This window comes from Xiphias gladius, chromosome 11 (genome assembly GCF_016859285.1).
Source record: "Xiphias gladius isolate SHS-SW01 ecotype Sanya breed wild chromosome 11, ASM1685928v1, whole genome shotgun sequence".
Lineage (NCBI taxonomy): Eukaryota > Metazoa > Chordata > Actinopteri > Istiophoriformes > Xiphiidae > Xiphias > Xiphias gladius.
Window position 1 is genome coordinate 13626444 of NC_053410.1, and position 27353 is coordinate 13653796.

At 41.7% G+C, this 27353-nt stretch overlaps 1 protein-coding gene across 5 annotated transcripts; it reads left to right on the forward strand.

The window, feature by feature from the left end:
• Positions 1 to 1111: 1111 nt before the first annotated feature.
• On the forward strand, positions 1112 to 27353 carry sema4ga (sema domain, immunoglobulin domain (Ig), transmembrane domain (TM) and short cytoplasmic domain, (semaphorin) 4Ga). 5 transcript variants are annotated; one of them, XM_040139629.1, is made up of 17 exons: positions 1112 to 1314; positions 5553 to 5607; positions 6768 to 7084; positions 11562 to 11710; positions 13279 to 13341; positions 13472 to 13570; positions 13694 to 13787; positions 13873 to 13986; positions 14778 to 14932; positions 15856 to 16031; positions 17476 to 17620; positions 18476 to 18698; positions 19443 to 19558; positions 19646 to 19800; positions 20501 to 20559; positions 21080 to 23644; positions 25104 to 27353. In XM_040139629.1, exons 3-16 carry the CDS (start codon positions 6937 to 6939, stop codon positions 22087 to 22089), a joined length of 2706 nt encoding a protein of 901 aa, XP_039995563.1. In that variant the 5' UTR covers positions 1112 to 1314; positions 5553 to 5607; positions 6768 to 6936; the 3' UTR covers positions 22090 to 23644; positions 25104 to 27353. The 5 variants fall into 5 exon arrangements, with proteins under 5 accessions (XP_039995563.1, XP_039995562.1, XP_039995565.1 ...); XM_040139628.1 differs by lacking the exon at positions 5553 to 5607; XM_040139631.1 differs by lacking the exon at positions 5553 to 5607 and having other exon boundaries at positions 1112 to 1301.

The window sequence follows — 27353 nt, forward strand, 5'->3', positions numbered from 1 at the left end:
TGATTACTCGATAAGTCGACTGACTGAAAATTTGTTGGCAACAACTATGATGATTGACCAATCGTTTAAGTCATTTTTTTAAGCAAAAATGCCCAAAATGCTAAAATTCACTGGTGCCAGCTAGTGAATATTCACTAGTTTTCATAATTTTCATAACACCTTTGGGTGCTAGAATATGTTACTGGGGCCCAAGGGAATAATTATGGTATTTTTCCACTGTTTTCTGAAATTTCATAAAGTAAACAATCAATTGATTATTAAAGAAACTAATTGTTCAATATATTGATGATAATTTGTTGCAGCCTTACTGTTCTCCTATGATGTAATAATACTACCTTGCCTGAGGTTGTGTGTTCCTTTATACTAGAAACACAGCCAAAGTGGAAGCAGTTTAACAGAATTAGAAACACAACTTTATAACAAACAGTAACAATATAAACTATAAAACAGTGAAAGTCTTAAAACTGGATTTTGACACAAGGAAGGTGGAGGACTTTGCATTAGTTGAAATTCTACTTCAGTGGTGTAAATTTCCAACAAATTTGTGATTGATCAAATAATGTAGACCCAGGTGATACTGAGTTAACCCGGGGCCCCATAGGCGGTTGCCCCTTTGCCTGGTTGGCAATCCAGCCTTGCAAAAAACATGAGGCACTACAAGCTGATAAATATGTTTAAAAATATATTATTTGTACTTCTATTTAAGGAACGTATAAAACACATTTTAATGGCTTCCTTTGTTAAAAAGTTAACGATAAATATCACTGGTAAATGTTAAAAGAATTGTACTTGAGCCTCTTTATTACGCCTGGTTGCGTGTAATCCCCACTATCAACGGTAGGTGTCAGTGTGACGCCACCCTGAATGGGACAGGTTTTGCATTCGTGCCCCTCTTTCACTTTGCCTCGCAACTGTAGCTGTCCCTGCGCAGGCCGGAGCTCATGATACACCTGGGGGGGGGGGGGGCAGGAAAAAAGTGGGACAACGAACGAGGAACCGTCCCACGAATAACAACGAGCTGGCGAAGAGAGGACCGGAACACCCGACTCAGAGGCTGGTGGGGAGAAAAAGAAAGAAGACGAAGAAGAAGACGAAGAAGTGAGCGCGGTGGGAGGGCGGGCCACCTGTGACGGCGCGCGAGCGGAGAGGAGCCGCGCAGAGTGCCGGGTGTCATTTCAGCGGTTGTTTGCGTGTTTGAGAGATTGTGTGTGTGTGTTTATGTGTGTGTGTGGGCGTTTAAAGTCCAGTTGGATTACCCTGAGCACAAGGAAACGTACATGTCCTTTCTCTTCGCGGAATTTGTACGTAGTTCAGGTAAGACACACCGAACATTACACGACCGCAGCTTAGATACAATCTACAGAAAAAGAAGAAGAAGAAAAAAAACTCCTTTACTTATTGTGAGTTTATATTCATTTTTTCGTTCTCCTGTGGTGCCTTCATGGAATCTCTGCAGTGGCCCTACGGTGATAGTTGTATAGTACAAGTCTGTGTCGCCGGGTTATGTTTTTTTAACATCCCAAAAAATATCAATATAACAATCGGGTAAAGGTCCCATACAGACTTAAGAGTTTTCCTGTGATATCTGTATAATATCCTCTTAACAATGTGGGCTAATTTACGTCTGACTGTGGGACATCTGCCTGGGAGCCGTGTACCTGCTCCTTTGCAGTACCCCGATTCAGACGGGTGTATTATCACCAACTGAGGCAAGAACCGACCCCACGCATGTGTGTAGAATAGGCTTATTACCACGTATCATTGTGACAACACCCGGCGAACCGCCGCGTGCCTTCCCGCTTCACTTCACGGCGTCGCTGCGTTGAAACTCACCTGGGGCTGCGCTGGTGGAGTGCCATTCAGGCCGTCGGATATCAACGGGGATGCGGACGAACTGGGCGACACGCAAAGTGAAGCCGCAGCCTGCGATTCGTACGGAAGACCGCGTGGCGAGATGCCCGCCGAGCAGCTCTGATTACAGGGAATGAGCTGTAGGCACACATTGGCGATGACCACGGTGCTCGAAGAGCACGATCGATCCTGTCCCTATCCCCGGATGGTGTTTCTGACTGTGATCTAATCACTTGGCGCATAGAGAAACCCACGTAAACCCAGTGAACCTGCTTATCTGCCCCTTTAGTCTTTTACAATTCGAGACTTTGTGATATGGTAAGTGGAGGGAAACACTTCTAACACTTGCAAAGATGTGGTCATTTAACACAAGGTATGTTGTTGTTATGTAGACTGAGTCCTTGATGTTCTCTTCTGATTGTTCTGTATTTCACCCCATTCTTCAAAGGGTAGGTTAACTGGTTTTCAACTCATTCCTTAGTCAGATGTTGGTTTTGGTCATTTATAATTATGCTTTTATAATGACTTCACCAAATGCCTTTATTTTTGAGTAACTCAATATTCTTCTGCAGCTTCTCATTGGGATTTAGAACAGTCCATGATAAATCTTTATGAAAACAGATTTAAGTCTTTATGTTACATCAATGGAAAGATCATGATTTATTCTCTTGGCTACAACTTCACATTGCAAACATACTGCAAGTGTCAACAAAATAATAATAAATAATATTAATACAGTTTTTCCATATTCTTCATATATGTTTTCACTCCATTTACTAATACTATTATTGTAATTCTTTTTCTCTGTAGTGTAATTACCTCCACCAAGGAGGAGAGCACTCTGTTGCCCTCGCTGACACTTTCCCCTGTTTTAATGTTGAAGTTTTTTGGGGGGAGAATTTCTCCCCATTGTAGAGAGGGTCTAAGGACAGATTGTGAAGCCCTTTGAGGCAAAATTTGGATTTTGGGTTATAGCCCAAAAAAACTGTCTTGACTTGAGAGATGTTCTTTCTTTTGTCGTTGTTAACTCTTTTCAGTACATGGCTGAATTGAATTTAAGCTTCCCTTTTTTCTTAAATGCGATTGATGCTTATTTTTGAGGATCTAAACTTCTCTCTAGATCCACAACTGAATTTTAGACTTCAGACACTAAGCCATTTCTACACTCGGACTGCCATTAAACCCAGAGAGAACCCTGTCACAGAGTGGAGAGAGTCTCACAAATAACACAAATTAAGGTCTCTTTTGTCGGATTGTCAGAAGAGCTCCAGTGTGAAAGGTCGGTTTACAAACCCCAGTGTTACATTCAAAAAGTGACTGTACAAAGTATAGTACAGTACTGGGAACAAATAGAGTTCAGTTCAGTTCACTTCCTTTGTGTGTCCGTGTAACAAGAGTGTTTTAAGGCAGCCTGTCTCTCAGTTGAAACACAGCTCAATGGCTTTGACTGTAATGTTTTTCTACTATTTGTTACACACACACACATATACAACGCGAGAGTTTTAAGGTCCTTTGGGACAAGTGTTGTCTGTTGATGGAGCTATCACCACAGTGCGCCAATCTCCTCTATTCAGGCAGGTTTATAGACACTTTATAATTGCGTGATAAAATCCATTTCTGTGAATGCATGTCATGGGACTGAGAGCTGGCAGCAATATCAGGAAGAAGACAGATTAGAAAGGTTAGATGGTGAGTGGTAGAGTCATTCTAATTTCCTCTGGGTACGCCCCGTTTTATTTTCAAAATCCCTCTTTCTATAATTTCTTGAAGTTTTGACTGGTGTGCTCAATGGTCAATTGGCAATTGAAGGTCTCTGCATTTAGGGAGTCGGGGGTACTCAGAGCAAGTCGGGAGTAATGGATTATAGATGACAGAGAATTGGGAATGTCACAGTTACTGGCTCTTCCCTCTGTGCTGCTGGACTTTCCGACAGTGTTTCACGTCCTGTCTCACTGCTTTCTTTCCCCTCTTTCATATGTTCTTTCTCTTTCTGTCATATTCTTGTGAAACATCTCCGTCTGATAATCCATCTAATTTTGACCCTGATAGCCTATTTAAGTGATGTGATGTGCGTGAGTCAGATAAATGACTCAAAGTGCCCTACCACCTATTGAGAGGAGTTTAAACAAGGCGGGGAGGGCAATTGACGTACCTTTACAGTGTTAGACCGGCCACAGGAGAGCCAGCACTTCCTAAGAGAGAAGATATGACTGACATAATTGGTGTCCCCAAAGTATATGTGCCATACTGGGAGCAAGACAGAGCTGTAAAAACCTATAAAAAGTTAACAGTGCTGACAAAGGAATATTTCCCAAATTGCTGCATTCCAGGAACTCATTAAAGTAGCCTTGCTTTCAGTGTGGGGTTTTGAGGTTATCCTGAGTCTTAAAAGCCCAGTTGTCAATTTCTCTCATGGTAGTGGTGGTTTTGCACTGCGTTTTCTACAAGCCTCATACACTTTACACTTCCAAAGCATTTAGATTGATTTCCAACCTTCTAGCTAAAGGTTTAACTCGACTCCAATGAGGCAGAAATATCCATTTGCAGAGACCTGAAATCCATCACTTTGAAGATTTAATTGACTTTACTTTTATGTCAAACTTCCTTTCTGCCAAAGCTATGAATTTGCAATCAGGCACAGTTTTGAAAAATATTCCTTGCCAGTGCATTCTGAGAAGGTCCTGCATCCAAGAGTTTAGAGTCGGCTGTTGCAAAGTTACGCTTTTAATGCAAAATTAATCATCAGATTATTTTCACAGAAATAGTGAGCAAAATATATATATATATATATATATATATATATTTATATATATATATATATATATATATATATATATATATATATATATATAAAATTATTATTATTAATTAATTTATTTATTAATTAATTTATTTATTTTTTAAAGTTGCTTGTTTAGTCCAAGTCATAGTCCACAACCCAACAGTGAACAGCAGTGAAAAGTCACACAACCTCACATTTGAGAAGCTGGAAGCATCAAATGTTTAGCATTTTTCTTGAAAAGTACTTGAGAAATGATTAATCAATCAAAAGTGAGGATGAATTTTCTGTCAATTGACTAATCAACTAGAATGGCACTCAGTAGAGCGCATACGCCCGTTAATGCCGATGTCGAACGACGTACACCAGACTTCAGAGGAAAAAAATCTAATTCATATTGATGCTCCAGATCTTCCCCGAAATCCCCAAATTTTATGGGTTCTTCCCTGGCCCATGCCCCATCAGTTCATTACTTTTTGTGTACTCCTGCTGACAAACAAACAAACAAACAAACTCAACAAACAACAACAAACTCGGGTAAAATCATAACCTCCTCGGCAGAGGTAATTAATTGCTTCTGCACTAAACATTTTCACATTACTTTTCTTGACATGTAACCTATAGTAGGTTACATGTCTCTCTGCTTTTTTTAACTAAAGGGAAATCAGCTGAAGCTGTTCTCTGCAGGAAGATAGGAAATTAATCTAAAATGTATCTTTCCATAGTTCTGGTAGTCTATGAAAGTCTTACGTAATACTAGTGAGTGGTAAAAGGTTATAACATCACAGTGTTTACAGTACTTACAGTGCTGCTCTGAGCCTGTGAGTTCGACTGTTACTCCCTACTGTTAAAATCGCAGTTGGTAGAGTATCTCTCTTATCCACACCTGCATGTTGCTGTGTTTCACCCTAACATTATGCAGCTCTCAAGCCAGCCGTTGTCATGGTGTCAACCCTGAGGCACTGCTGGGACTTTCTGTAAGAGTGCAGTCACAAACACTTATACTAATGGCCTCACTTTTGTGGGTTTTTTTTTTTTGGTTTTTTTTTTTGTCGCATCCGTGCATGTGTGTAACTGGATTTGTGTTAGTGTGCGCGTGTGTGTGTTCGTGATAGAAAGAACGAGCACAGAGTGCTAGAGGCAGGCTTTGTTTAACGGAGAGCGCTAAACAGTGTAACTGTTTACATTTGGAACTGGGAAAGCATTATAAAGACAGAGGTGTTTAAAAGAGTTTTTAAAGAGAGAGGGAGAGTGTGTGTGTGTGTGTGTGTGCGCGTGTGTGTGTGTGTGTGTGTGTGTGTGTGTGTGTGTGTGTGTGCGTGTGTGTGTGTGTGCGCCGCGTGTGTTTGGAAGAGAGACAAAAAGAAAGAGAGTAAGAGAAAGAGAGATGTCACCATTCGCCCAAATAAAATTGGATAAGGCTGGTGTGTGCACTGGTGCTGGTCACGCACACACACTCACACAGATCTCTTTCCTCCTCTCCCCATCTCTCCCTTCACTCCTTCAAAAGAGGGTCTTGTTCTGTGGGAACAACATTGGCGTTCACATCACATCACACAGATTTTAGAGATTATCATATTTCACAGTCTTTCCACTTACGCCTGGATTTTGGTCATCTCAGGTACGTCTGCTGTTTGAGATGGTTTCACACCTCAACGACCTGGATTGCTCCACATCGCTGTTTAGTCCTCAAGTGTTTTCTCGTGATATCAGCACGCAGCTCTGTTTGACAGTCATTGTTTGGTTAATGATATTTTCAGTCACGTGTTTAGACTAGCCAGCTGCTACACACACACCACAGACTGCGAGACTTTGCAGCACTGAGAGACAGCCCAGTTTCACACAGCACCATTGATCTACAAAAGCACCAATATTTTATTGAGCGAATGCACTTTGCGTCTCTTTCATATCTCTTTCATCATCCTTGCGAAATCCTCCACATCAGCTTATTTGTTGCGTTTGAACTCTGTGTTCAACTTCACCAGCTTTTCTTTCTGTGTCAACTTCTCCCCTGACTTTTTGAGGTGTCACATTTTCGCTCACAGCGTCCAAATGGACAGCACTTTGTGTTTCTTGTAGTGTAGACATGACTACTAACACTGTTGGTTTCGTGTATCTTTATGCTTTATTTTTTCAGGTTTCTTCAGTCCTCTCTACGGCACAGTGAAAGAGGCTGCCTGCTTGCCTGCCAGTGTTTGTCTGAGCGCGTGGGTGAGTTTGTGTGTGTGTGTGTGTGTGTAGGGGTGAATATGTTTGTGTGAGTGCCTTTGCATTTGTATACACCCTGGTCGAAGACTGTTTGTCCCATGAGACGCTCGGCAGATATGCAGGGAGCTCGATCCCCTGCACTGCAGTTCCTGCTGCTGAGCTGTTGTGTGTGTGCGGCGGCCAGCTACCCATTCAAAACGCCCCTGGACCTGGATGTGACACCGCGCGTCACCGTGTTGAGCAGCGGTAAGCACGGACAAAAACAGTTTTCTTCCAAAATCAGTTTCTGGTGCAACACATTCCTGTCAACTGGTCAAAATTTCAAAAATCTTTATGATTTTCTACTCTTAAACAATGAACTGTTTCTAAATACCTTTTGTAGCTTAACACTTTAAGATGACTTCTAATTCAAATATTGCACAGTGCTTTAGTTTCAAACCAACAATCATTCTGTAAAAGAAGCTGTCAGGTTTCTAAAAATAGCAAATATCTCTTTCTGTAACATTGCAGCCACTGTCTTCTTTCTCGTTTTCGGTTTCTTTTATTTACTCCCCCCCCATCCCTCACTATCTTACCCTCTCCTGACACAGCTCTTTTCTTTTTTCCCTCCACTTTTTTCACATACATTTGCTTGCCTCTAGTGATTCTCACACTTGCTCCTTCTGTTAACCATGATTTTTTTTTTTTTTTTTCATCAAACTGTGATAATTTATTATTCATTTACCTTGTGTGAATGATGGCATGTAGCCCGAGGTGCCCCATAGACAGAGGTAGTGAAGTGCTTACACTCGGATCCCTGCGGAGAATCCAGGGAGACTGACGCCACTGTAGGAAGTTGAGAAGCACCGTAACCATGACAACTGTTGTACTATGGCACAAGATGGTTGTATACAGTATATTTCTTCTGTGTGTGTGTGTGTGTGTGTGTGTGTGTGTGTGTGTGTGTGTGTGTGTGTGTGTGTGTGTGTGTGTGATGTGTGCATGTGTGTATCTCCTTTAAGCAGCACTATTATCTGATCCTGGACTTTATTTGTTGACACACAGACGTGTGAAAGAAATGTTCTCATGTCTCCAGTTTGACTTGCAGCCAAATTCACTCATGCGATTTACTTTTAGAACAATATCCCTCCTCTCCTCTTCTCCTTTAGTAAATAGTTGTCTTTCTCACAATGCCGCTTACACTCATTACCAATCTCTTTTTTTCACGTTACTCCTCTTGCTATGAACCTCTCTTGATACCTTTATCTCTGTTTCTGTAAATCATTAGTTAGTGCTCAAGCTTGCAACCCACAGGTCCTCCTACACTCATCTCCTTGTCTGCCACCCCATTACTCTCTCATCCACTCCCCCTCCTCTCCCATCCATCTCCCATCCACAGGGCTTAATTTTGCACTTAAGCTTTGTCTCTCTTACTCAGTTTTTTCTTCATTAGTTTATACTTTTCATGGTTGCACTGTCCTCTTTTAATTCCCTTCCCTTGCCGTTTCCACTTGTATTTGTTTTTTTGTTTCTTAAGTTTGCATATCGATCGATATGCAAATTTACCACTAATCCCCTTAATCTCTGTGTTTCTTAGCAACCTAAAGGCGAAACCTCGAACCTGTGTGGGGTACTGATATGGTACATGCATGCACTTGAGCGCAGTCAAACGCACACACCTGTGTTCTCTCCTCAGTGCAATGCCACTTTTTTCCCTTTAGAAAAGGTGAAAAAATTCAAGGGAGAGAGATCATAAAGGGTTATTAATTTGATTAATTCTGTCTAAAACCTGGCAAAAGAGAGAGAGTAGGCTGTTAAAAAGACTGAAAATGTTACATCTAAATACCTTTTCCATTAATCTGTGACATATTTAGAAAATTTTGCCGTACTCAACAGTTGGTGGATTTAACTTTTGTTTCTTTTTTCGGCCTGTTTGCAAATCAGAATATCTGAACCATAAACAGGCCTGACGCTTGAGTGTGAATTTGTATGTAAGGCTGTCACATCACAGTCCAACGCCTGAAGCTTCAGCGTGCGTGCGTGCGTGTGTGTGTGTGTGTGTGTGTGTGTGTGTGTGTGTGTGTGTGTGTGTGCGTGTCCCTGAACATTGTGTACTGAGCTGATCAGCTCAGGTCTGTCCCAAGTGCTCAGGTCTGTCATGCTAAGTAAATAATATTGTCTGGGCTTCTCTTGCTGGCTTTCGCTCTTTTTCTTTCCCTACAGAATAAATCAAAGTGCCTATTCAAGCATGATCTTGTAAGCTGAGGCTAAAATGTGCTGTGGGATTGTCATATTTAGTTCATATCGCCCAGATAAATCTCCCTCTGTTGTGTCATACTATCAGCGGGGTTTTTTGAGCTACCTGGCTCCGTTTGTCGGACCCTCACACACACAGAGGACATTGTTTGTCCTAATACTCAGATTACACTGAGGAAATTTAGGCATTGTCTCTGTTATAATGCATTGTGTTCACCCACAATGAGACACCCAAATCACATAGGAAAAGGTATAGTTCAGAAAATCCCATACAGGTAATACTCTTCTTCCTCCTGCTGAGAATTAGGGAGGAAAAGTAGACACCTGATCACCCAGGAGCAGTCTAGAATGGGAGATGGCTGCTGCTGCGGCTGCTGCTGAATTGAGCAGAGTGGATTGCGTTTTGCAGCAGCTGATAGGAATCTTAATGACAGCTTACTTGATAATCATGCAATCTTCAAGGGCAAGTGGTTTGGCTGCGGATGTAGAAAGCCTGCTACTCTTGTGTTTGGCAGTGTTGAGCTATTGTATTCATCAATAGACATTAAAAATGGCCTGCTTTCAAGTTTGTATGGCCTAAATGCTGTCAAAACTCCACCCCAGATGGTAGTAAAACCTGCTCAGCATTAGTCAAGTCAGATTTTTTAATTAGACATTACATTTAGACATAAATTACAACTTTGGTGAAGTGTTTGGTTGTGTGTGTGTGGGTGTGTGCGTGGGTGTGTGTGTGTGTGTGCGTTGACAGTGATGTCATGTTTACCCAAGTAAGTGGAGTCCTGATAGATCATATGTTTAGAACTTACATAGCTCTCCAGCATGTCATGGCTGCAGCAAGTGACTTTATGAATTGTTTTGTTAGTGTGTGTGTGTGTGTGTGTGTGTGTGTGTGTGTGTGTGTGTGTGTGTGTGTGTGTGTGTGTGTGTGTGTGTGTGTGTGTTTCTTTGCTGAGTGTTTGTATGACTTAACCTCGTTAGTATCTTGTCCTGTCAAACAGATGCATCCCAATATAGCCTGGAAAACTGGACGTGGAGCATATACACAGAAACATTGAACCGCAGAAACCCACATTAAGTAGAAGTGGATCTCTGAAATCTGATGTTGTGTTGGGCCTCATTTCGTTGTCTTCCCCACACTCAGCAGAACTGTGTAGGACACGCTTAATCCTGGGGCTTTTATTGTCCATAGTGGAGTTACAGTTTCATTTTTGGTCAGTGCTAAATATTTTACAGAGAAAAGACGAAAATCCCTACAGTTGTGATGCTGGATTCAAAAAATTTGTGGAATTTTTCGCTGCACTAGGGGCGGGGCTCTATGAATTAAATAACTGATCATCAAAATAAATGACTATTATTCTATCATGTAATCAATAACTGACTAATTAGCTATAAAAATGAGCAAATCATTAGAAAAACAGTCTTAAAGGAAATGTCTATCCTAAAATACTACAGCTTTCGAAAAGCAGCTATTGATAAGGTATAGTGCTTTGCCTTTTTATTAGTTACTGTGTATTTTTCTTATTTCTGACTTAGTGCAAGGGACTGTGAAGTCAAGTAAAGAGATTTTATGTGCAGCTACAGTACAACAGAGTTTAATAAGAAAAATATTTTCCCAGCATTCCAAAAAATAAATCTCGGATTTTAAAGCGAATCCCACAGAATCAAAGAGCACTTTACACTGACGTTCCACAATCATACAGCGAGAAATCCATCGCAGAAGATGAATAGATTTATGTTTCTCCCTTTCTCATACTGTCAGGTTTGATTGAAAAAGCAGTCACCTTTCTGCTTTTAATAGGCCACAACCTGATGGCCATAAATGTATGCACATTCAGGGGCTTTCTGAAGGTATTGAGGGAGAGGTGTTAGTTTACGTTGATGTCCAACAGTGTGGATTTTTAAAAATTATTATTTTTTGTTCAAATTATTACATAAAAATCCAGATTACAATAGAAGCTGTACGGATTTGGATGTACACAGTACAGACTGATTCAGTAATCAGTCAATTGGTACTATAGAGGAAAAATAAGTCAATTCCTGGAGTATTTGAGAAAATATAAATGTGGAAAAGAGGATGCTTTTTCCCTAAAAAGCATAATTTGTTAACCCACAGTTCTTCCCATAGAGACAGACCATAATCAATAGCAGCAGTGGACACTGTTTGTGCTGAGACATGCATAGGTGGTAATATGTGTAGCCCTACGAATGAGAATCAGGCCTTTTTCTAGTGCAACAGCAAAAGAGGGTTAAATTGAGTTGTCGTGATCATTTTTGCTCCCACTGATTGAGTGGTTCATCTCTAAAATTTCACCAATCCTCCATTGCAGTGCCGCTGATTCAGCCACTAAAGAGCATGTGCGGTGCATTTATGTCTATGATGTATTTTTTAAGGACATTCGGAGTTGTGTTCCATAAACAGATGTAGCAAAAGCAGTTGGGGGGCTACAAAAGGTCACCTTAATTAACAGCCTCTCCTCTCTTTTCTCAGGTCTCCAAGGCTGCAGACGTTTCCAGTCCTCTGCAGTCAACTACAGCACCATCCTGCTCGAGGCTGACAGTGAGCGTCTCTATGTCGGGGCCCGGGGGGCTGTATTCGCGCTCAATGCCTCTGACATCTCAGCCATCTCTGCTCCCACTGTGAGTTTGTTTGTTTCTGTGTTGCTGCATTTTGTGTGACTCAACCACCACATATCTTTAACTCTACCATGGCTTCATTTGTATTCTACAATGCAGTAACTTTTTGAGGCAACAGTTTTTCATTTTGATGCAAAAGTATTTATTCCCACTCCACCCTTTGTGTGTTTGTGTGTATTTTTAACACAATAAATCACAGTTACACCACAGGAGCATCTTTCTGCATAAATTTACATGTTAATGAGAAAAAACTGGAAAAATCGACTACTGTATCTACTTTAAACAGATTCAGTATTCATGTTAATACCGTCCAGCTATTGAAAAATGTTGAAATAGAAATTAGCATACTATCTAGCCCAACCCAATATTTGCAGTATTTATCCTACTTTTTAAGTTAAAACTTAAAAACTGTGCCAAATGCAAAATTCTAAATGTGTCATTCATCATTCTGCAAACAATCCCCTGACTTCTGTGGTATCTTTGAAAACCCTGGGATCTTTGTAGAATAAAGTTTATGGATTGAAGAGTCTTTTTGCAAGTTTGTGATGACGGCTCCATACCTTGGTTGGTGATTATGAGAGGACATTTTGCCCTTTTCCCTTTGATATTGTTAACATTAAAGTTATAATCCGTACGATTTTCTTCATGTCAAACCCAATTATTGGTACTATTTATGGCTGGAATTTATTCACCAATCGCCATCAGATATATCTACACTCATCAGTTACCTCTCTATACCTCTACTGGCCATGCTGGTTTCACTTTGCGTGAACATGCACAAGGCATTTACCAGAAACAATGTATTCATGTGCGCATTTCAATTAATAATGTTATCAAAAAGAGCAGAACAACTGGTATTTTTGAAGCTACAGCGATTTATAAAGAAGGCATCAAATTTTCATGATGGTGTCTTCTATTGCATTCCTGACAGGTAGCTGCAGAAAGTGTGTTTCCTGTCCCTAATGATCAATAAATGTCTCATTTCGATCAGAGCTCTGGGATTAGATGAGATATTCTCAACAGTAACGACAAGTGTCACCAAATCAACTTGAACGGAAAACTTTAGGGTTATAACTTTTAAATTATGTCCTCAGCTGATAGCATCATTGTCTATTTCCATTCCCTTAAAGTTTATAGTTGGCAGTGTTGCTGTGATTGAGTCTATTGCACGTTGCAGGACGTTACTTTAAGTACCCATAGAAGATGAAAACCCTCTTTCACCTGTCATACTGCTGCCTTTCTTACCTGGTGACAACCTGGCATTAAGCTGTTATGCTAATTATGTTAATACAGCAATGTTGTCTGTCATAAGATATGATTGGTGGTTTGTGTTTGTGTTTATCTGTGTAACAGAAGAGTATAAAACATGCTGCTGTTCAACAACCCTGTAAATTCAGATGCTGTGATGGCAAAATTCCTAAAATATGAATTATTAAAGCAAAAAGATATTACTGTTCATTTATCTGCTGTCAGATCTGTGATATTTTGCTGAATGTATGCAAGTGATATGAAACCATTTAACTCTTTGTGTTCTCTTTCTGTCTTACTGTATGTTATGTGGTGTGTTATAGATTGAGTGGGAGGCCTCCCCTGAACAAAAACGCCAGTGTTTGCTCAAGGGAAAAGACAACAAGGTAGGCACTGAGTTTTTCCTTTCTCCCTCAGTCCTTTTGTTTCATCTTTTTGTGTTTGGTTCTCTCCTATGTGTTGATATTCACTCCTTCACCGTAATATTTTTTTCCGGGCTTTCTCCTCCTCTGCCAGACCGAGTGTTTTAATCACATCCGCTTCCTCCAGAGGTTCAACTCGACTCATCTCTACATGTGTGGGACTCATGCCTTCAGACCACTCTGTGCATACATAGTATGTCCATGCACAACAAACTCTAGTTCTTCAGACCTGTTAAATACATTTGATATTGACTTTCTTCCTATAGCCCTGCAAGGTACCTAAATGTCTTCATTACCCAAATTTTTTGTCCTGTAGGATGAAAAGAGGTTTGTGATATCATCTCAGCCTGAGGAGGGCAGAGACAAATGTCCCTATGGCCCAACAACAGGCTACACCGCCCTCATCATAGGTAAGGCCCTTCCACAGTTAGCAATCATGTCCAGAGTTTCACTCAACACCTGAATGACCTGAAAAACTTTTTTTTTTTCGTCCAGACCAGCAGATGTATACAGCTTCCCAGTATGAGTTTAGGAGCTTTCCAGATATCCGCCGCAACTCTCCTTCTCCCACACTGAAGACAGAAGATGCCCCCACACGCTGGCTGAATGGTGAGTTAATCTCCTGGAATGATAAAAGCCCCCTGACATGTTTGGATGGCAGCGTGGGTCCAAGCGTTCAGAGTTTCTGTCCGTCAACCATCTAACACCAGGTTAAGCTTCCATATCAACAAGCATCTACAGTACCCTGCTGAAGTAGCCTGAGCAGCTTCAGTGGATCAATAATGCATTATTTTACTTATGTTAAAACTGCTTCTAATTGATCCACTTATTCTTCAAGCAGCACAGCTTAGTTTTACATGTATAGGCAATCCTGTCTTTTAGTCCCAGTCTGCCAGTGTCCCTAAGTACAGCTCACAGAGCTGCTAGCATACTGTAAGACTCTTAGTCTCATTGATACATTCCTCCAGAAACCTGGTTTTGGGTTGCAACAACTCAATACAAGATGTTTTGCAGATTACTGAAGCATGTAAACATCTTCTCCTTTTACTTTTAGTTTTCACCATCCGTGCAAACTAAGTTATAGCCACGCCTTTCCCCTGATATTTGCAGGTAGCCGGCTGTTAAGTTAAAGATGGTTGTCTGCACCTGTACCTTTTCACTGTTTTATGTTTTGGTGAGACAGGTCGAATATTATGAACTGCTTTGTTCAGGGCAGCTACTATAACCACTTAAAGTGTGTCAGAGGTTCATGTCAGCAGCTTACCTGAATGAGACTCCATGGGTGTAAACTCTCTCAGTGGGTAATTAATTGACATTCATTTGGAATAGATTTTGTTGAGTCACTTATCAAGAATAAAAAAAATCAAAATGTGAGTCAGTGCATCCTTGTTCCCATACAGAGGCAGACTTTGTGGGCTCCACACTTGTGAGGGAGAGTTTGGGCAGCAGCACCGGCGATGATGATAAGATCTACTTCTTCTTCACCGAGAGGAGCCAGGAGCAGACGACAACCTACAGTCACAGCAGGGTGGCACGAGTGGCTAGGGTTTGTAAGGTGAGAGCAGATTAAAAAGAGATGCGGGAGATATTTTGTAACTTGCAAATGGAAGTAAAGCCATGCATCAGGTTAACTTAGGATAGGAAAGGGTACTATAATAGATGAGGGGCTAGATGGGGAATGCATTGGTAACAAGGCCCTATGTTGATTAGAGGAGCAGACTGTGTAGCTGATGAATGGGTTGCAGAGTCAGCGTGCCTCAGAGTGAGAGGTATGGATGACTACGGGAGAGAGACAGAATGTTAGGCATCCTCTGCTGCCTAAAGTGTGAATGGTTTGCATTTCCTTCTGCCCAGGAAGGAGTTAAGACTAGTGAGAGCCACCTGTACAGTGTAGTGACACAGTGTAGTTGTTTTTTCCTGTGGCGCCTTAAAATGAAGTCTGCTCACAAGTTCTCTCCATGAAAGTTTGGCAGCATATTTGGGTTTTTTTCATCTTAATCAAAATGCCTTGTGGCGGCATCGTGTGACATTTTCGATTTGCCACTGGCTGAATACATTTAAGAGTTAAAATCAAGGGCAAGATGATGCTGATTGTTGTGTTTCCAAACAAATTGTGGCCTTGAGTCAAGGTTCTCCTTTGTAAACCTGTCAGAGAATTTTTTCAGTTTGCGAGTGGGACAGTGGGTGTTGAAATGTGTCTACATAGGTGTGTGTGTGTGTGTGTGTGTGTGTGTGTGTGTGTGTGTGTGTGTGTGTGTATACGGTGGATTACAGTGGGGAGTCTTACCTATGGGATGCCATAACCTTATTAAACATAACCTCCTTTCCATCTTGTGTGCTTTTTAGGAGGTTCACTTCCCCTTGTTTGCCACCTTGAGCCGAGGGTTCAGTCTGTTTTTATTTTACCTAATATGACTCTTTCTACGCCCTCTTCCTCCTCCTCTGTTTCTCCTTTCTCCTCCACCTCTCCTCCTTAAGGGGGACCGGGGAGGCCGTTTAACTCTCCAGAAACGGTGGACGTCCTTCCTCAAGGCCAGGCTGATGTGTTCTCTGCCCGAGTACGACTTCCACTTTAACATGCTGCGCAGCGTGTTCGTCATGCCTGGCCACACGCCACAGGACACACTCTTCTACGGCATCTTTGGCCTGGAGTGGTGAGTGAGAACTTGTGTGTTGTCAAGATCCCCGGCTGACGGGGGCTTTGAGGATGCAAATGTAAATGAGAGGGACAAAGATGAAGGGCAGCAATCAATACATTGAGACAGTCAAAGAAGACGAGATGAAAGAGAAGGGCGAGACAAAGCGTGGAGAACTTTTTTACCCAACTGATGTTTTCAAAAAAGAAGTTGGGTGGAGAAGATTTGCAGCAGTTTGAAGACAGAATATTCAGATACACACAGCGCAAGTAGTTCCCCACACAACAGCAAGTTACAGTAAAGTTGGTTACCTTGCTGAGGGTTAGGAGTTGTAAAGCCTGATGCATGTAACGCCTCACTGTGGCTGTTCCTTCTTGTTACCTTGCTTCCTTGCAAAATTTAAAAATGATCTGTTGTTGAAAAAAATGCTAAAAAAAACTGTTGTCTTGTTTTGTAGTGGCATTTTTGAAGAACAGTTGCGGTTAGCTAACGTCAGAGAAACAAATTTTCTGGTGCTGCTTCACATAAAGCCGTCCCCTTGTTCGCTAGTTAAATGCTTTTTCTACGAAGCAGTGCAAGTAGGAAATGTTTTGAAAATGGTTTGAATTAGCAACAACTTAATACAGCTCTGAAACGGTGCAAAGGGACGGAACAGGTAACAATAAGGCTGTTAATCAGTGAGATAAAATCTCACTGGATTACATGCATTCATCGTTTTCCTGTTAATCCCTTCGTGTCTAAGTAGGCAATCTGAATCCACCTCCCAGCTGCTACTATATAGAGAGATAATTACTGAATGTAAATAAATTAAATGGCTATTGCAGAGAAAAATACCAACTAAAGATAGTAGTATCAAAATGTGTTTCAAATTTTATGAACATTTTTAGTTTATAACTTCGTTGACCTTTTGTAGAAACTTGGTAGAAACTAGTTTCCAGTTTTCAATGATTTCATTCACTACAAAGATGTATCAGCTAAAAAGTAAATGTTATGCCAAAGCAAAAATGTTGTGTGCTGGTGAAAGCATAAACAAACAACGAGTATCTTCAGCACCTCTCTCTCCTCTTGAGTTCCTCCCTTCCTGTCTCTTACCTCAATTCCTACTACACATCTCTGAAACCATTTTGTAGTTCTCTCCTCCTTCCCTCCTACTCTTCACAGAGATGTAAGACTTATAGTCAGCTTCGTACGATCTCTGTCAGTGCTCACCACCCTTCCCCCTCCCCTGTACATTCCCACATTTGTCTCTTTCCATCGTTTCAGCTAGGTGAGCCACTGATCTACTGTACTTCTACTGCTGTCTCTATGGCAACACTGGGTTTACTGCTGTTATTGTTCATGCATGTGCTCTGGTCTTTCTCACTGTGTGTGTGTGTGTGTGTGTGTGTGTGTGTGTGTGTGTGTGTGTGTGTGTGTGTGTGTGTGTGTGTGTCTGTATGTGTATTTGCATTGATGTCTTTAGGAAAAACGTGAAGGCGTCTGCTGTGTGTCGGTTTTCTCTTTCTGAAGTCCAAGAGGCCTTCCAAGGACCCTACATGGAGAACCAGGACTCTGGCTCTAAGTGGAAAGAATACACTGGGAGGATCCCTGACCCACGACCTGGAACGGTAAACACAGATGTACACACATACACACACACACACACACACACACACACACACACACACACACACACACACACACACACACACACAGAGCACTGCACAATAAAAAACATCTCCGTCCTCTTCAGCCTCCAAAGATTCACACTCAGAAACCCCAACGGAGAGCATGTGAAACTGATCCAAAGTAAAGATGTATAAAGGGAGGAAATAGGGGAAAAGATGGAGGGGAAACGATAGGGAAGATGAGTGGCAGCCTAAAGGATGAGGCTCAAAACACAACAAGCTTATGTCACTGAAACCCTTTTCCATGGTGAATAACTCTGGTGACAGTGGCTTAGTTGGGTAGCCAGGGCCGTGGCATCGTTAGCAGGAGAAGACATTATCCACTGTAGTGTCACTTCAGCACTTTGTAGGACTTAATTTTAACTTTGCTATTAAACGAAAACGGTCAAAGGTTTTAATTTGGGAGCGTGAAAGCCTTTTAGCGTAGTTGGCTGAAGTCATTTGTATAGCACAAAGAGAGAAGGGAAGTTTTTCCCTTAGGTGCAGCAAGAGCTGAGTCGCAGGCATGTCAGCACAAGCTGGTTGCTGAGCTCATACAGGCTCATTGTAGTTTAAGTGAAAAGTTGCATTTTCCCCAGACGCATTCTTACACAGCCCGCGTTTTCTTTTGGATTCCTTGAGTTTCCCTGCAGACTATCTCACTAAGCCTCATGACATCCTCTCTCCCTTCCACTATCTCTTTCTCTTTACAGAGACTTAATTACAAACGAGCCAAAATGTCTCTCTTTTTCTTGCAGCCCACATCATGCCTTGTTACGTACTCATCATCCCTATCTTTGGCTCCTTTTCCTCCAGTGTATTACCGACGTGCTGAGGGCCAGGGGCATAAATGTCTCCACCTCCTTGCCCGATGATGTGCTGGACTTTGTCAGGAGGCATCCTCTGATGTCCCAGCAGGTCCAACCTTCAGACAGGCGCCCCCTTTTGTTCAGGAGGACCACAGACTACACACACATGGCCATACACACGATCCAAGGCTTAGATGGACAAACATACCGTGTATTATACATGGGCACAGGTGTGTATGAAATCATGTCAAGTATTAATTGTGCAATCTGTTGCAGTTCATTGTGATGCTACAATGGGTTGTGCCTCGGAGTATTTCTTGTCCAAGTGCGGTGACTTCCTGGAGTGTCTTTGTTTTTGTTGTTGCCTGTCAATGACTAGTTGCATATACTTTTAGTCATATTAATTGTCCTCCATTCATTTCACTATGGTATGAAAATCAGAAACCAGAAACAGAGACCTGGTTGAAAATGGCAACCCATCAATGCTTCACTGTTATTTGGTTCCATCAAATTCACAGTATTGTTCCATGGCTATCAGGGTGTTGATGTATTGAAGGAGCTGCCAACAAGCAATGCCTTAAGAGTTTTCAGAGATTCCAAACCGCAAGACAAAAAATGCAGCAATGTGAATATGACAGTTGGAATTTTGTTTATTTGTTGCATCAAAGCATTGCTCTTTGCAAGAGAACCCTGAACCTCCTTGAGTACTTGAATACTATTACTGCATTTCCGCTCACACTCAACAATGCTGTGACGATGACAAGAAATACAGGCAAAGAAGTTAATTATCTATATTCAGTTAGTGTGATGTGTTTGCAAGTTAATTTGTGTTGCATACTGAAATGAATAAAAATCAGTGGCTGCCTAAACAGTAGGAAATCAAACTAAACATATCACTAACAATGATATGTTTTGGCTGGCTGACAGAAATGCATATTACACCCATGTTTCTCCCCTTCGTATGTGTTACTCAGATGAAGGCTGGTTACACAAAGCTGTAGAAGTCGAGGGTCAACTGCACATTATCGAGGAGCTTCAGCTGTTTGAGGAACCACAGCCTGTTAACAATCTACTGATATCTGCAAAACAGGTAATGTGTTTGACCGTCACATGCACACACACACATCTGAGGAGTAATCTCCATCCTACGGTACTTAAATCTTCTATCCTCCCCCAGATGAGTGTGTACGTGGGCTCTCCATCAGCCGTGGTGCAGCTGCCACTCTCTGACTGCCGCAGATACACTTTCTGCTATGACTGTATCTTTGCCAGGGACCCACACTGTGCCTGGAACGGAGCCCAGTGTGTGGACATAATGGCACAAACCGACAGGTGGGTGCTGAAGGGTGCATATGTGTACTTGTATGGCTATACATTGTGAGGACCAGTTTGAGTTTTAAACCACTGGAATTAGGAAATTGTGGTAAATGAGGACATCTTGGCCTGTCCTCAATTTCTGACACACCTTTAAAGGGCTGTTTGAGGGTTAAGACTTGGTTTCAGCATTCAGGTTAGAACTAGTTTTAGGTTAGGGTTTAGATTAGGGTTGGGTTTAGGCATTTAGTTGTGATGGTTAAGGTTAGGGTAAGGGGCTAGGGAATGCATTATGTCAGTGGATGTCTTCACAAAGATAGAAGTACAAACGGGCGTGTGTTTGCGTGAGAGAGATTCGATCAGGCGATTAAAGTGCTGCAGGTGCCCTTTTGTGTGTTTGATTTGAGTAACCTCAAATATCACGGTTCCCTATCACAGGGTCAGCTCCCAGAACTGTTGCATAATGACAACGCTGGCAGAAATGTTGGCTGTGATAGTAAACATGCAGCTGTGTACTTAAAGTGTACTGATTAACCTGGACAGCAATGCTTACTCAGTAGAAAGCTGTTATCTAAGCAATAAATTTACATGAGAGATATGAAAAGATCAGAATAAAGCATGAAATAGAAGCAGGAAAAAAAAAATATTTTATATGTTGCAGCAAATGTTTATTCTTTGCACTAATATTCTTATTGTTATGTTTTCTCCCTCTCCACAGATCCACTTTAATCCAGGACATCCAGCACGGCAGCAGGGGATGTGAGAACACACAAGATGGTACGCACAAATCTCATCTGCCGCTAGGTGCTGCTGCTTAATAAAAAAATTTGAAAAAAGTTTGCTTTTAACACAGTGAATGATGAAAGGGAGATTAAAAATAGAGAATGTTAGGAGTGACTTGAAGATGCATAGTTGTCAGGAGATGGCGTGAAGGCCTCCTCGTAAGTTGATTATGCGCACTGTGTTGGCAAAATCCTCTCCTCCCTTCTTTAATCACATTTTTTGCCATCTCTGGAGAGAAAAATCTGTTTGATATTCAAGGCAGCCAAATGCCTTCTCTCACTTCACAGTTTCAGTCTGAAAAAATTTAGCATCTTCTGCCCCCTCGTTGTTCTCTCTGTCTACAAGGTAATATGATGGCCGAAATTAAAGTTTATGCTTCAATAACTTTGGGCAGCTTTTGATAAATTTAGGAGGTGTTGAGTAATTAACATATAAAATGAGTCAGAGATGTGAGTTTTCCTCTAAACTTAATGTGAAATTAGACTTTCTCACTGTATTAATATGTGTGTTTCAGATGTCGTCCAGCGGAGCCGCTCTGTGCGGGTGGGTGATGACGTGCTGCTACAGTGTGAGCTCAGCTCCAACCTGGCGACACCCCTCTGGACTCTGGATGGCAGCGAGCTGCAGGGTTACGGCCTCAACTCTGGCTTCAGAACCGGCACAGACGGCCTGCTGATCATCGAGGCTCGGCAGGACCAGAGCGGGCTGTACACTTGCAACGCTGTTGAGAACAATATCAAGGTCGCCATAGTTAGGTATAATGTCACTATCCGCCTGGACCTGCCCCTTCCCCCACCTGTTGATCCAACTGAAGACCCTTACCGTTTCTTCGCTACCCTCCGAGCACCCACCGAGCGTTCATCCTCCGAAAGACCCCTGCCACCACCCCCAGCCCCTCTCCTCCCCCACTCAGAGCTGCTCTCCCCCAGGAACATGGAGGCCATGTACCTGTCCCTCATCACCATCCTCGGAGGCCTGTGCGTGGTCCTCACTGTGGTCCTCATCTATGTGGGCTTCTGCCTGCGCGTGGGCCACAGAGGGAAGTACTCATTACGTGCCGCGGCTGCTGCTTACCCGAACAGTAAGAGGCAGAACAGGAAAGGAAAACAGCACAGAAGCTCCTCCCACATGGAGCTGAAGACCATCTCAAGCCACTGTAATGGCAACGGCATTTGTAATGGAGTTTCAAAGCAACATAACAGCGACATCCAGGACGGAGGCTTCCTCCAGATTGTCCCCGGTGAGGGTCACCCATCACCCAATAATGAGCCTCCTCCCCCTGCCCCTCCCCTTCCTCCCACGCCGCAACTTCCGTCTCCAGAGTCTGACTTCCCCAACGGGCTGTCAGCCACGCTGCCCAGCGTGCTGAGGAGAATGAATGGGAACAGCTACGTGCTGCTGAGGCAGAGCGACTCTGAAAGCACATCACCGCTCTGCTACTCCTTTGCTGAGGAGCTCAATAGGATCTTAGAGAAGAGGAAACACACTCAGCTGCTGCCCAGGCCGGACGAGAGCTCTGTGTAGAGAGATGTAACTCCCCCTGTGGTGGGAGGGCTGCTGTGTTTTTACCTGGTGCTGAAGTGCCTGCTATAATACTCACGATTGTTGCAGACTAAAGCAATGAGAGAGTCTTATCTACATTCTTTACTTTGGATTCTTTTTTCCACATTTAAACATTCCTGCTTTTTGAACCTCTGGGCAGTTTGTCAACCTTAATTCCCAAATTTCCCAACACGGGTTCCACGTGAAGGTCCAAGTATGATGTAGAAAAAAAGTGCAATCTACCTCACCTCAGTGCTGCGAAGAAGGACGAGCAGTCAGACTGTGGTCTGGGCTGATATCTCGGTCACAGAAAGATCTCTGATCCAAAGCACAGATGCACAGACTCAAGAGAGGAGCAGAGCCCTGTGGGAGTATAAATACATGTGAAGACTTATGTTGTGGGGTGGCCATATTTGGCTCAATTCTAACTGGAGGGCAGCTAGCCAAAGTTTGTTTGCACTGACAAGTGAACAGATGGCTTATGCATTTTTAAAATGTGACATTCACACGTTTTAAATATTGAGGGAATGGATGTGGTGAGCGAGGGAATTTGGTTTGCAATGTTTTCACTTTTAATACTGACTTAACAGACACAAAATAATATACAATAACTCCTAACACTTTACACCAGCCACCAAATGGTGAACTAATCGTTATTTAATATTACTATTAACCAGAATTTGGAGTAAGTAATTAACCAAATTGAAGATTTATTAATTTAGTTAAGTAGTAATAACATAATGTATGTCACTTAATTATTAATTAATCACAATAGTAAAAATTAAAACAATTATTAACATGTGGTATTCAAACTTGTTAGAAATGAAATAATCATCCTTGTACTGCCAAAATTAAGAAATTTTGGTAATTACATAATTTGCAGTTAAACTTTTATTTATTATTAAAGTATGTTCAGACACAATAAGAATTAATGTGCTTAGAGCCCTAATTAAAGTCACAGTTGAGGCTCGCTCAATCCATTATAAATGGTTGAAATTGTCATATGTTGAAGCCAAATGTTGGTCTTTATTATAATGTTGCAGCTTATGTCTGCTACAAATAGGAAACAAGTGGCCATTAAAAAAAATTATATAAATAAACATTATAGGGTCTGTATTATATATAAAATTGATAGAATATTAATGAATAAATAAGGAAATAATGTTATTTAACCTTTACATTATTGAAGAAATGTTAAATAGTGATTATTTCACCAAGTGTTAATAGACACCCTAATGAATATATCACAGTGTTATTGATTTTAATGCACTTTAACTAAGCGCTTTGGGAAAGTTATTGGAAGCTATTATGGAATTTGACAGTGACCTGTCAAGAACCAGCGGCGTTTTTGACTTTTGTCAGCGTGAAGAGCTGCAGCAGTGAAACTCACAGCTGTGACCGCTGGACCTTCTTTGACACAGGTGGATTAGAAGGACTGTGATTGATCCGCTGAGCCTGAATCCACTGCTGAGTGACACCCTGCACCAGACCATAACACAAAGCCACTGACTGTGGGGCACAGGAAGAAGCATCCAAGGTAAGCAGTTTTTTACATCTTACCAACATATCTTATACACGGACACTTTGCCAAACAAGCACTTATAGAAATGCATCATGGAGTTAGTGTGCATGGTGAGTGCATCAGTGTTTTAAAGACTGGATACATACAGACCACTGACAGCACAGTGTTATCTTACTTTTACTGGATTTAAATCCACTGGTATTCTAACAGCTTGTTGATCTGACTGCTGGGTTGCTTATAATTTGCGGAATGGTTTAGGTTCAGAGACGCCTAAATGAAAACATCTGCTATAGTCTGACCCACTCATATACTGCATCACCTCAGACAAATAAACAGTCTGACAGTATAATTCATTTATGAGAGGAACCCGACCATTGAAGACATTAAAACAGCAAGGCTTCATTTCTTGTAATCGGGGTGACAGAGGAGGTTCATGTTTATGGATTAATATGCAGATTATTTTCTCAATGAATAATTCAGTCTATAAAATGTTTGAAAATAGGGAAACTGTCCATTCTAGTTTCTCCTACTCCGAAGTCATGTGTATAAATGTCTTGTTTTGTCTGACCAACAGTCCAAAACTTAAAGATATTTAATATACAATGAAATAAATCAGAGAAAAGCTGGAACCAGAGAATGTTTGGCATTTTCGCATAAAAAACGCCTGAAACAATCTCATTCAATCTCACACTCTGTTTTATTTGCCTTGCCTTTGCTGCATCTCACTGTTGTTCCACTGTCAGAGGGCAGCATTAATTAAACACTCGTCTTATGACAAGTCTGACCTTATTACGGAAAGGGAGAGAAGAGACAGAGTGAGTTAGAGATCTCCCCAGAGATTTACACTTCGTAACACTCTCAAGCTCCCAATTATTTTCTCATACCCTCAGACTCAGGGTGGGGTTTTGTAATTTATTATTGTACATCAAAAACTCAAGTGTACACCATATGTTTATAGGCACATTTATACAATTCATAGATTTCCATAGGTGATGTTATGGCACACTTATGCAGTGGCACATTTGATTGAATCTTAAGAAGCCTGTGATTTCAGGGTGTGAGAAGCTGTACTGTACGTGCTGCTGTGGTTCGCTTGAAGAGCCAAGCTTTCCAGACAGTGGCACTGATCAAAGACATGAAAGGAGAAGGACGTAGCTGCAAACCTCACACATTAAAAGCCTTCATTAAAGCCCTTAGACCTCATTACAAACCACAAGACAAGGTTAACACAACAGCAAGAGTTTTATTTGTAAAGTTTTCGCTCCATATTCCTATAAAACACCTGAAATCAGTGTTGCTGATATGTAAATACTTTGAGCTTTGTTTGAGCTTAGCCCAGGCCACACGCAGTCAAGTCTGATACTGTGACTGCTTTTAAAATAACAACCAAAAGTGAGGCGTCAATGGAGACACATTGCTTACAGCTGTGCCTGAATACCCCCCCTCTCTCTCTTTCGCTCTCTCTCATTTACAGGTCTAAGGAGCACAGGTCAGTTTTTTACATCTCCTAATTTCATTCGCGGGGATGCCATCTCCCAACCAGCATCAGATGGTAGGACTGGCCGCAATGATGTTCTTTTAATGAGCAGTGAAAAAATTTCACCATCGTTAGTGGACAACGACGCCAGAAGAGAGAGAGAGGCTGGATAAGGGCTACAGCATGAGAGTCTCTGCACCTAGAGCGCATCTCTGCTTCCCCTCAACCGGAATGAAAATCTTTGGCTGCAGTGTTTCACCGAGCAGCGTTTGTTCTTCAGACAGCGGCTCTCTGTGCGCAGAGAGCATCCTTGCCTCTGTTTGATGCAAACTTGTCAGACCAAACGCGACATATATTGACTTTTTTCCTCACACTTGCTGCATGAATTAAGTTTCAACACTGCTGTTTTATCTTTAAATCAAAACAAGGATAACTCGTCTTAATATTAATGAGAAGTGCCAAGGTTTATGTTTAAAAAGTGCTTTGTGAGCCTATTTTATCGCAAAACCAGAGGAGAGTGATTAATAATGTAATTTTGTACATTGTGTTTTGGAAGATATTGTCAATGTTGTTCAAGTGCCACATGTGAGACACCCATCTGTCGAGTAGGAGGGTCACAATTTGCCTGTGTTGCACAAAATGTGATAGATAGAAGCACGGTAGCCAAAAGCATGCAGAGCCTGTACCAGCACCACAGAATTTAATATTTATAACCTACTAATGGGAGGAAAAATACACCAATTTACCTATTCATTATAACTATTAATTAGGTATCATTCAGCTTTTCTGTCACTGTAATATCCACATATTAGTTTTGATCTCTATTTGCATGTTACACCATGCTTGTGCACACAGCAAATCAAATTATTTTACTCAACTAACACAAAGAATAACAGGACAGCGGGTTCCTTCACATTTCTGTCATGAGTTCAAAATAAAACTTTGTACCTCAACTTCTTCCTCTTCTCAACATTGCTTGTGCATATTTACAGTTTGCCTCTCACATTTCAAAAGCTAGGTAGATGAAACAAACCTTTACCCTGTCAAATTATTGGAGCAGAGCCCTGGTATGTTATAAGACGAGGCTGAGCAAACTGTATCATGCGCTAAATATCGTCAAACACTCGGGGAAAAAGGAGGCGTCTGCATTGTTACTGGAGGCAGGCCAGCGTTCCCGCAGCAGGGTACAGACTGGTACGGAAACGGTTGCCGGGAGGTTGACGTCCCAGGACTGGTTCAAATCCAACAGGACAGTATTGTCGACAAAACCCAAACATACAGTACTCGTGCTGTGTGCTGTGAAGGCATTAAAAGAGAAAGTGTTACCTCAGTCGATGCAATTATTATAAAAGAGCAACCATTCTTACTCTCAATCTGAGCCTTTTGCACTGATCTTTCACAAATGCCACAGTCGATATCTAACACCCACGGATTTTTCGGTCATCCATATGACCTTTCTCGTGTTCCTGGGTGAGAGGGTAACACCCAGCTTTCAGACAATAGCTCAGTTGTTGTAGTACATTATTGGCAGCACGACAAAACATTCATAAATAGGACAGCCGTTACTTGCACACACAAACAAGCACAGCCAAGGAGAAGATCTGTAAGAGAGCCAAGTACCTGCAGAGCCTACAGCTTGATATGTGATTAACAAACTCTCATGGTTGGTGTGTTATTTACGTAATGCTGCCTCAGTTTAATCAGGGTCAACAGGAAGAGCTTGTTCTGCCTCACGAGTGGCAGATTGGAATATTTTTATCTCATTCACTTAAAATGTCTAGATTAAATAAAGCGCTGCTGCCCTGATGAGATTCGTGTCATGACATACCACTGTCTTAAGTGTTCAAAACTGAGCTCATGCTAGTGGCATGGCTCTAGGGATGGCAGTGTCGGTCTGTTAGTCCGTCGGTCCACTACTCCGGTAAAGAATGAAGTATCTCAACATCTACTTGATGAATTAGCACAACATTTTGTAGAGACATTCAAGTTTCCCAGAGAATGGATCCTATTGACCTTTGTGATCCCCTGACTTATCTTTGAGCGCAACCATAAGGTTGACATTTGTGGTTTTAAGTGAAATATCTCAAAAATGTTGGGATTTACCGCAATACATCCATTATTTATCGCCCTAAAATCTGGTACACATACCTGTGTACCTCAGGATGAAGTATTATCACTTTGATGATCCCTTGACTTTTCGTGTAGCACTATCATCAGGTCAAAATTTCGGTTTGTCCAATATGTCTG

Bases quoted from the DNA above. Each gene is read 5' to 3' on its own strand.
- sema4ga (XM_040139629.1), top strand. From the start codon at position 6,937: ATGAGACGCTCGGCAGATATGCAGGGAGCTCGATCCCCTGCACTGCAG. The intron at 14,933-15,855 runs GTGAGAGCAGAT...CTCCTCCTTAAG, and splicing joins GAGTGGCTAGGGTTTGTAAG to GGGGACCGGGGAGGCCGTTT. The intron at 20,560-21,079 runs GTACGCACAAAT...TGTGTGTTTCAG, and splicing joins ATGTGAGAACACACAAGATG to ATGTCGTCCAGCGGAGCCGC.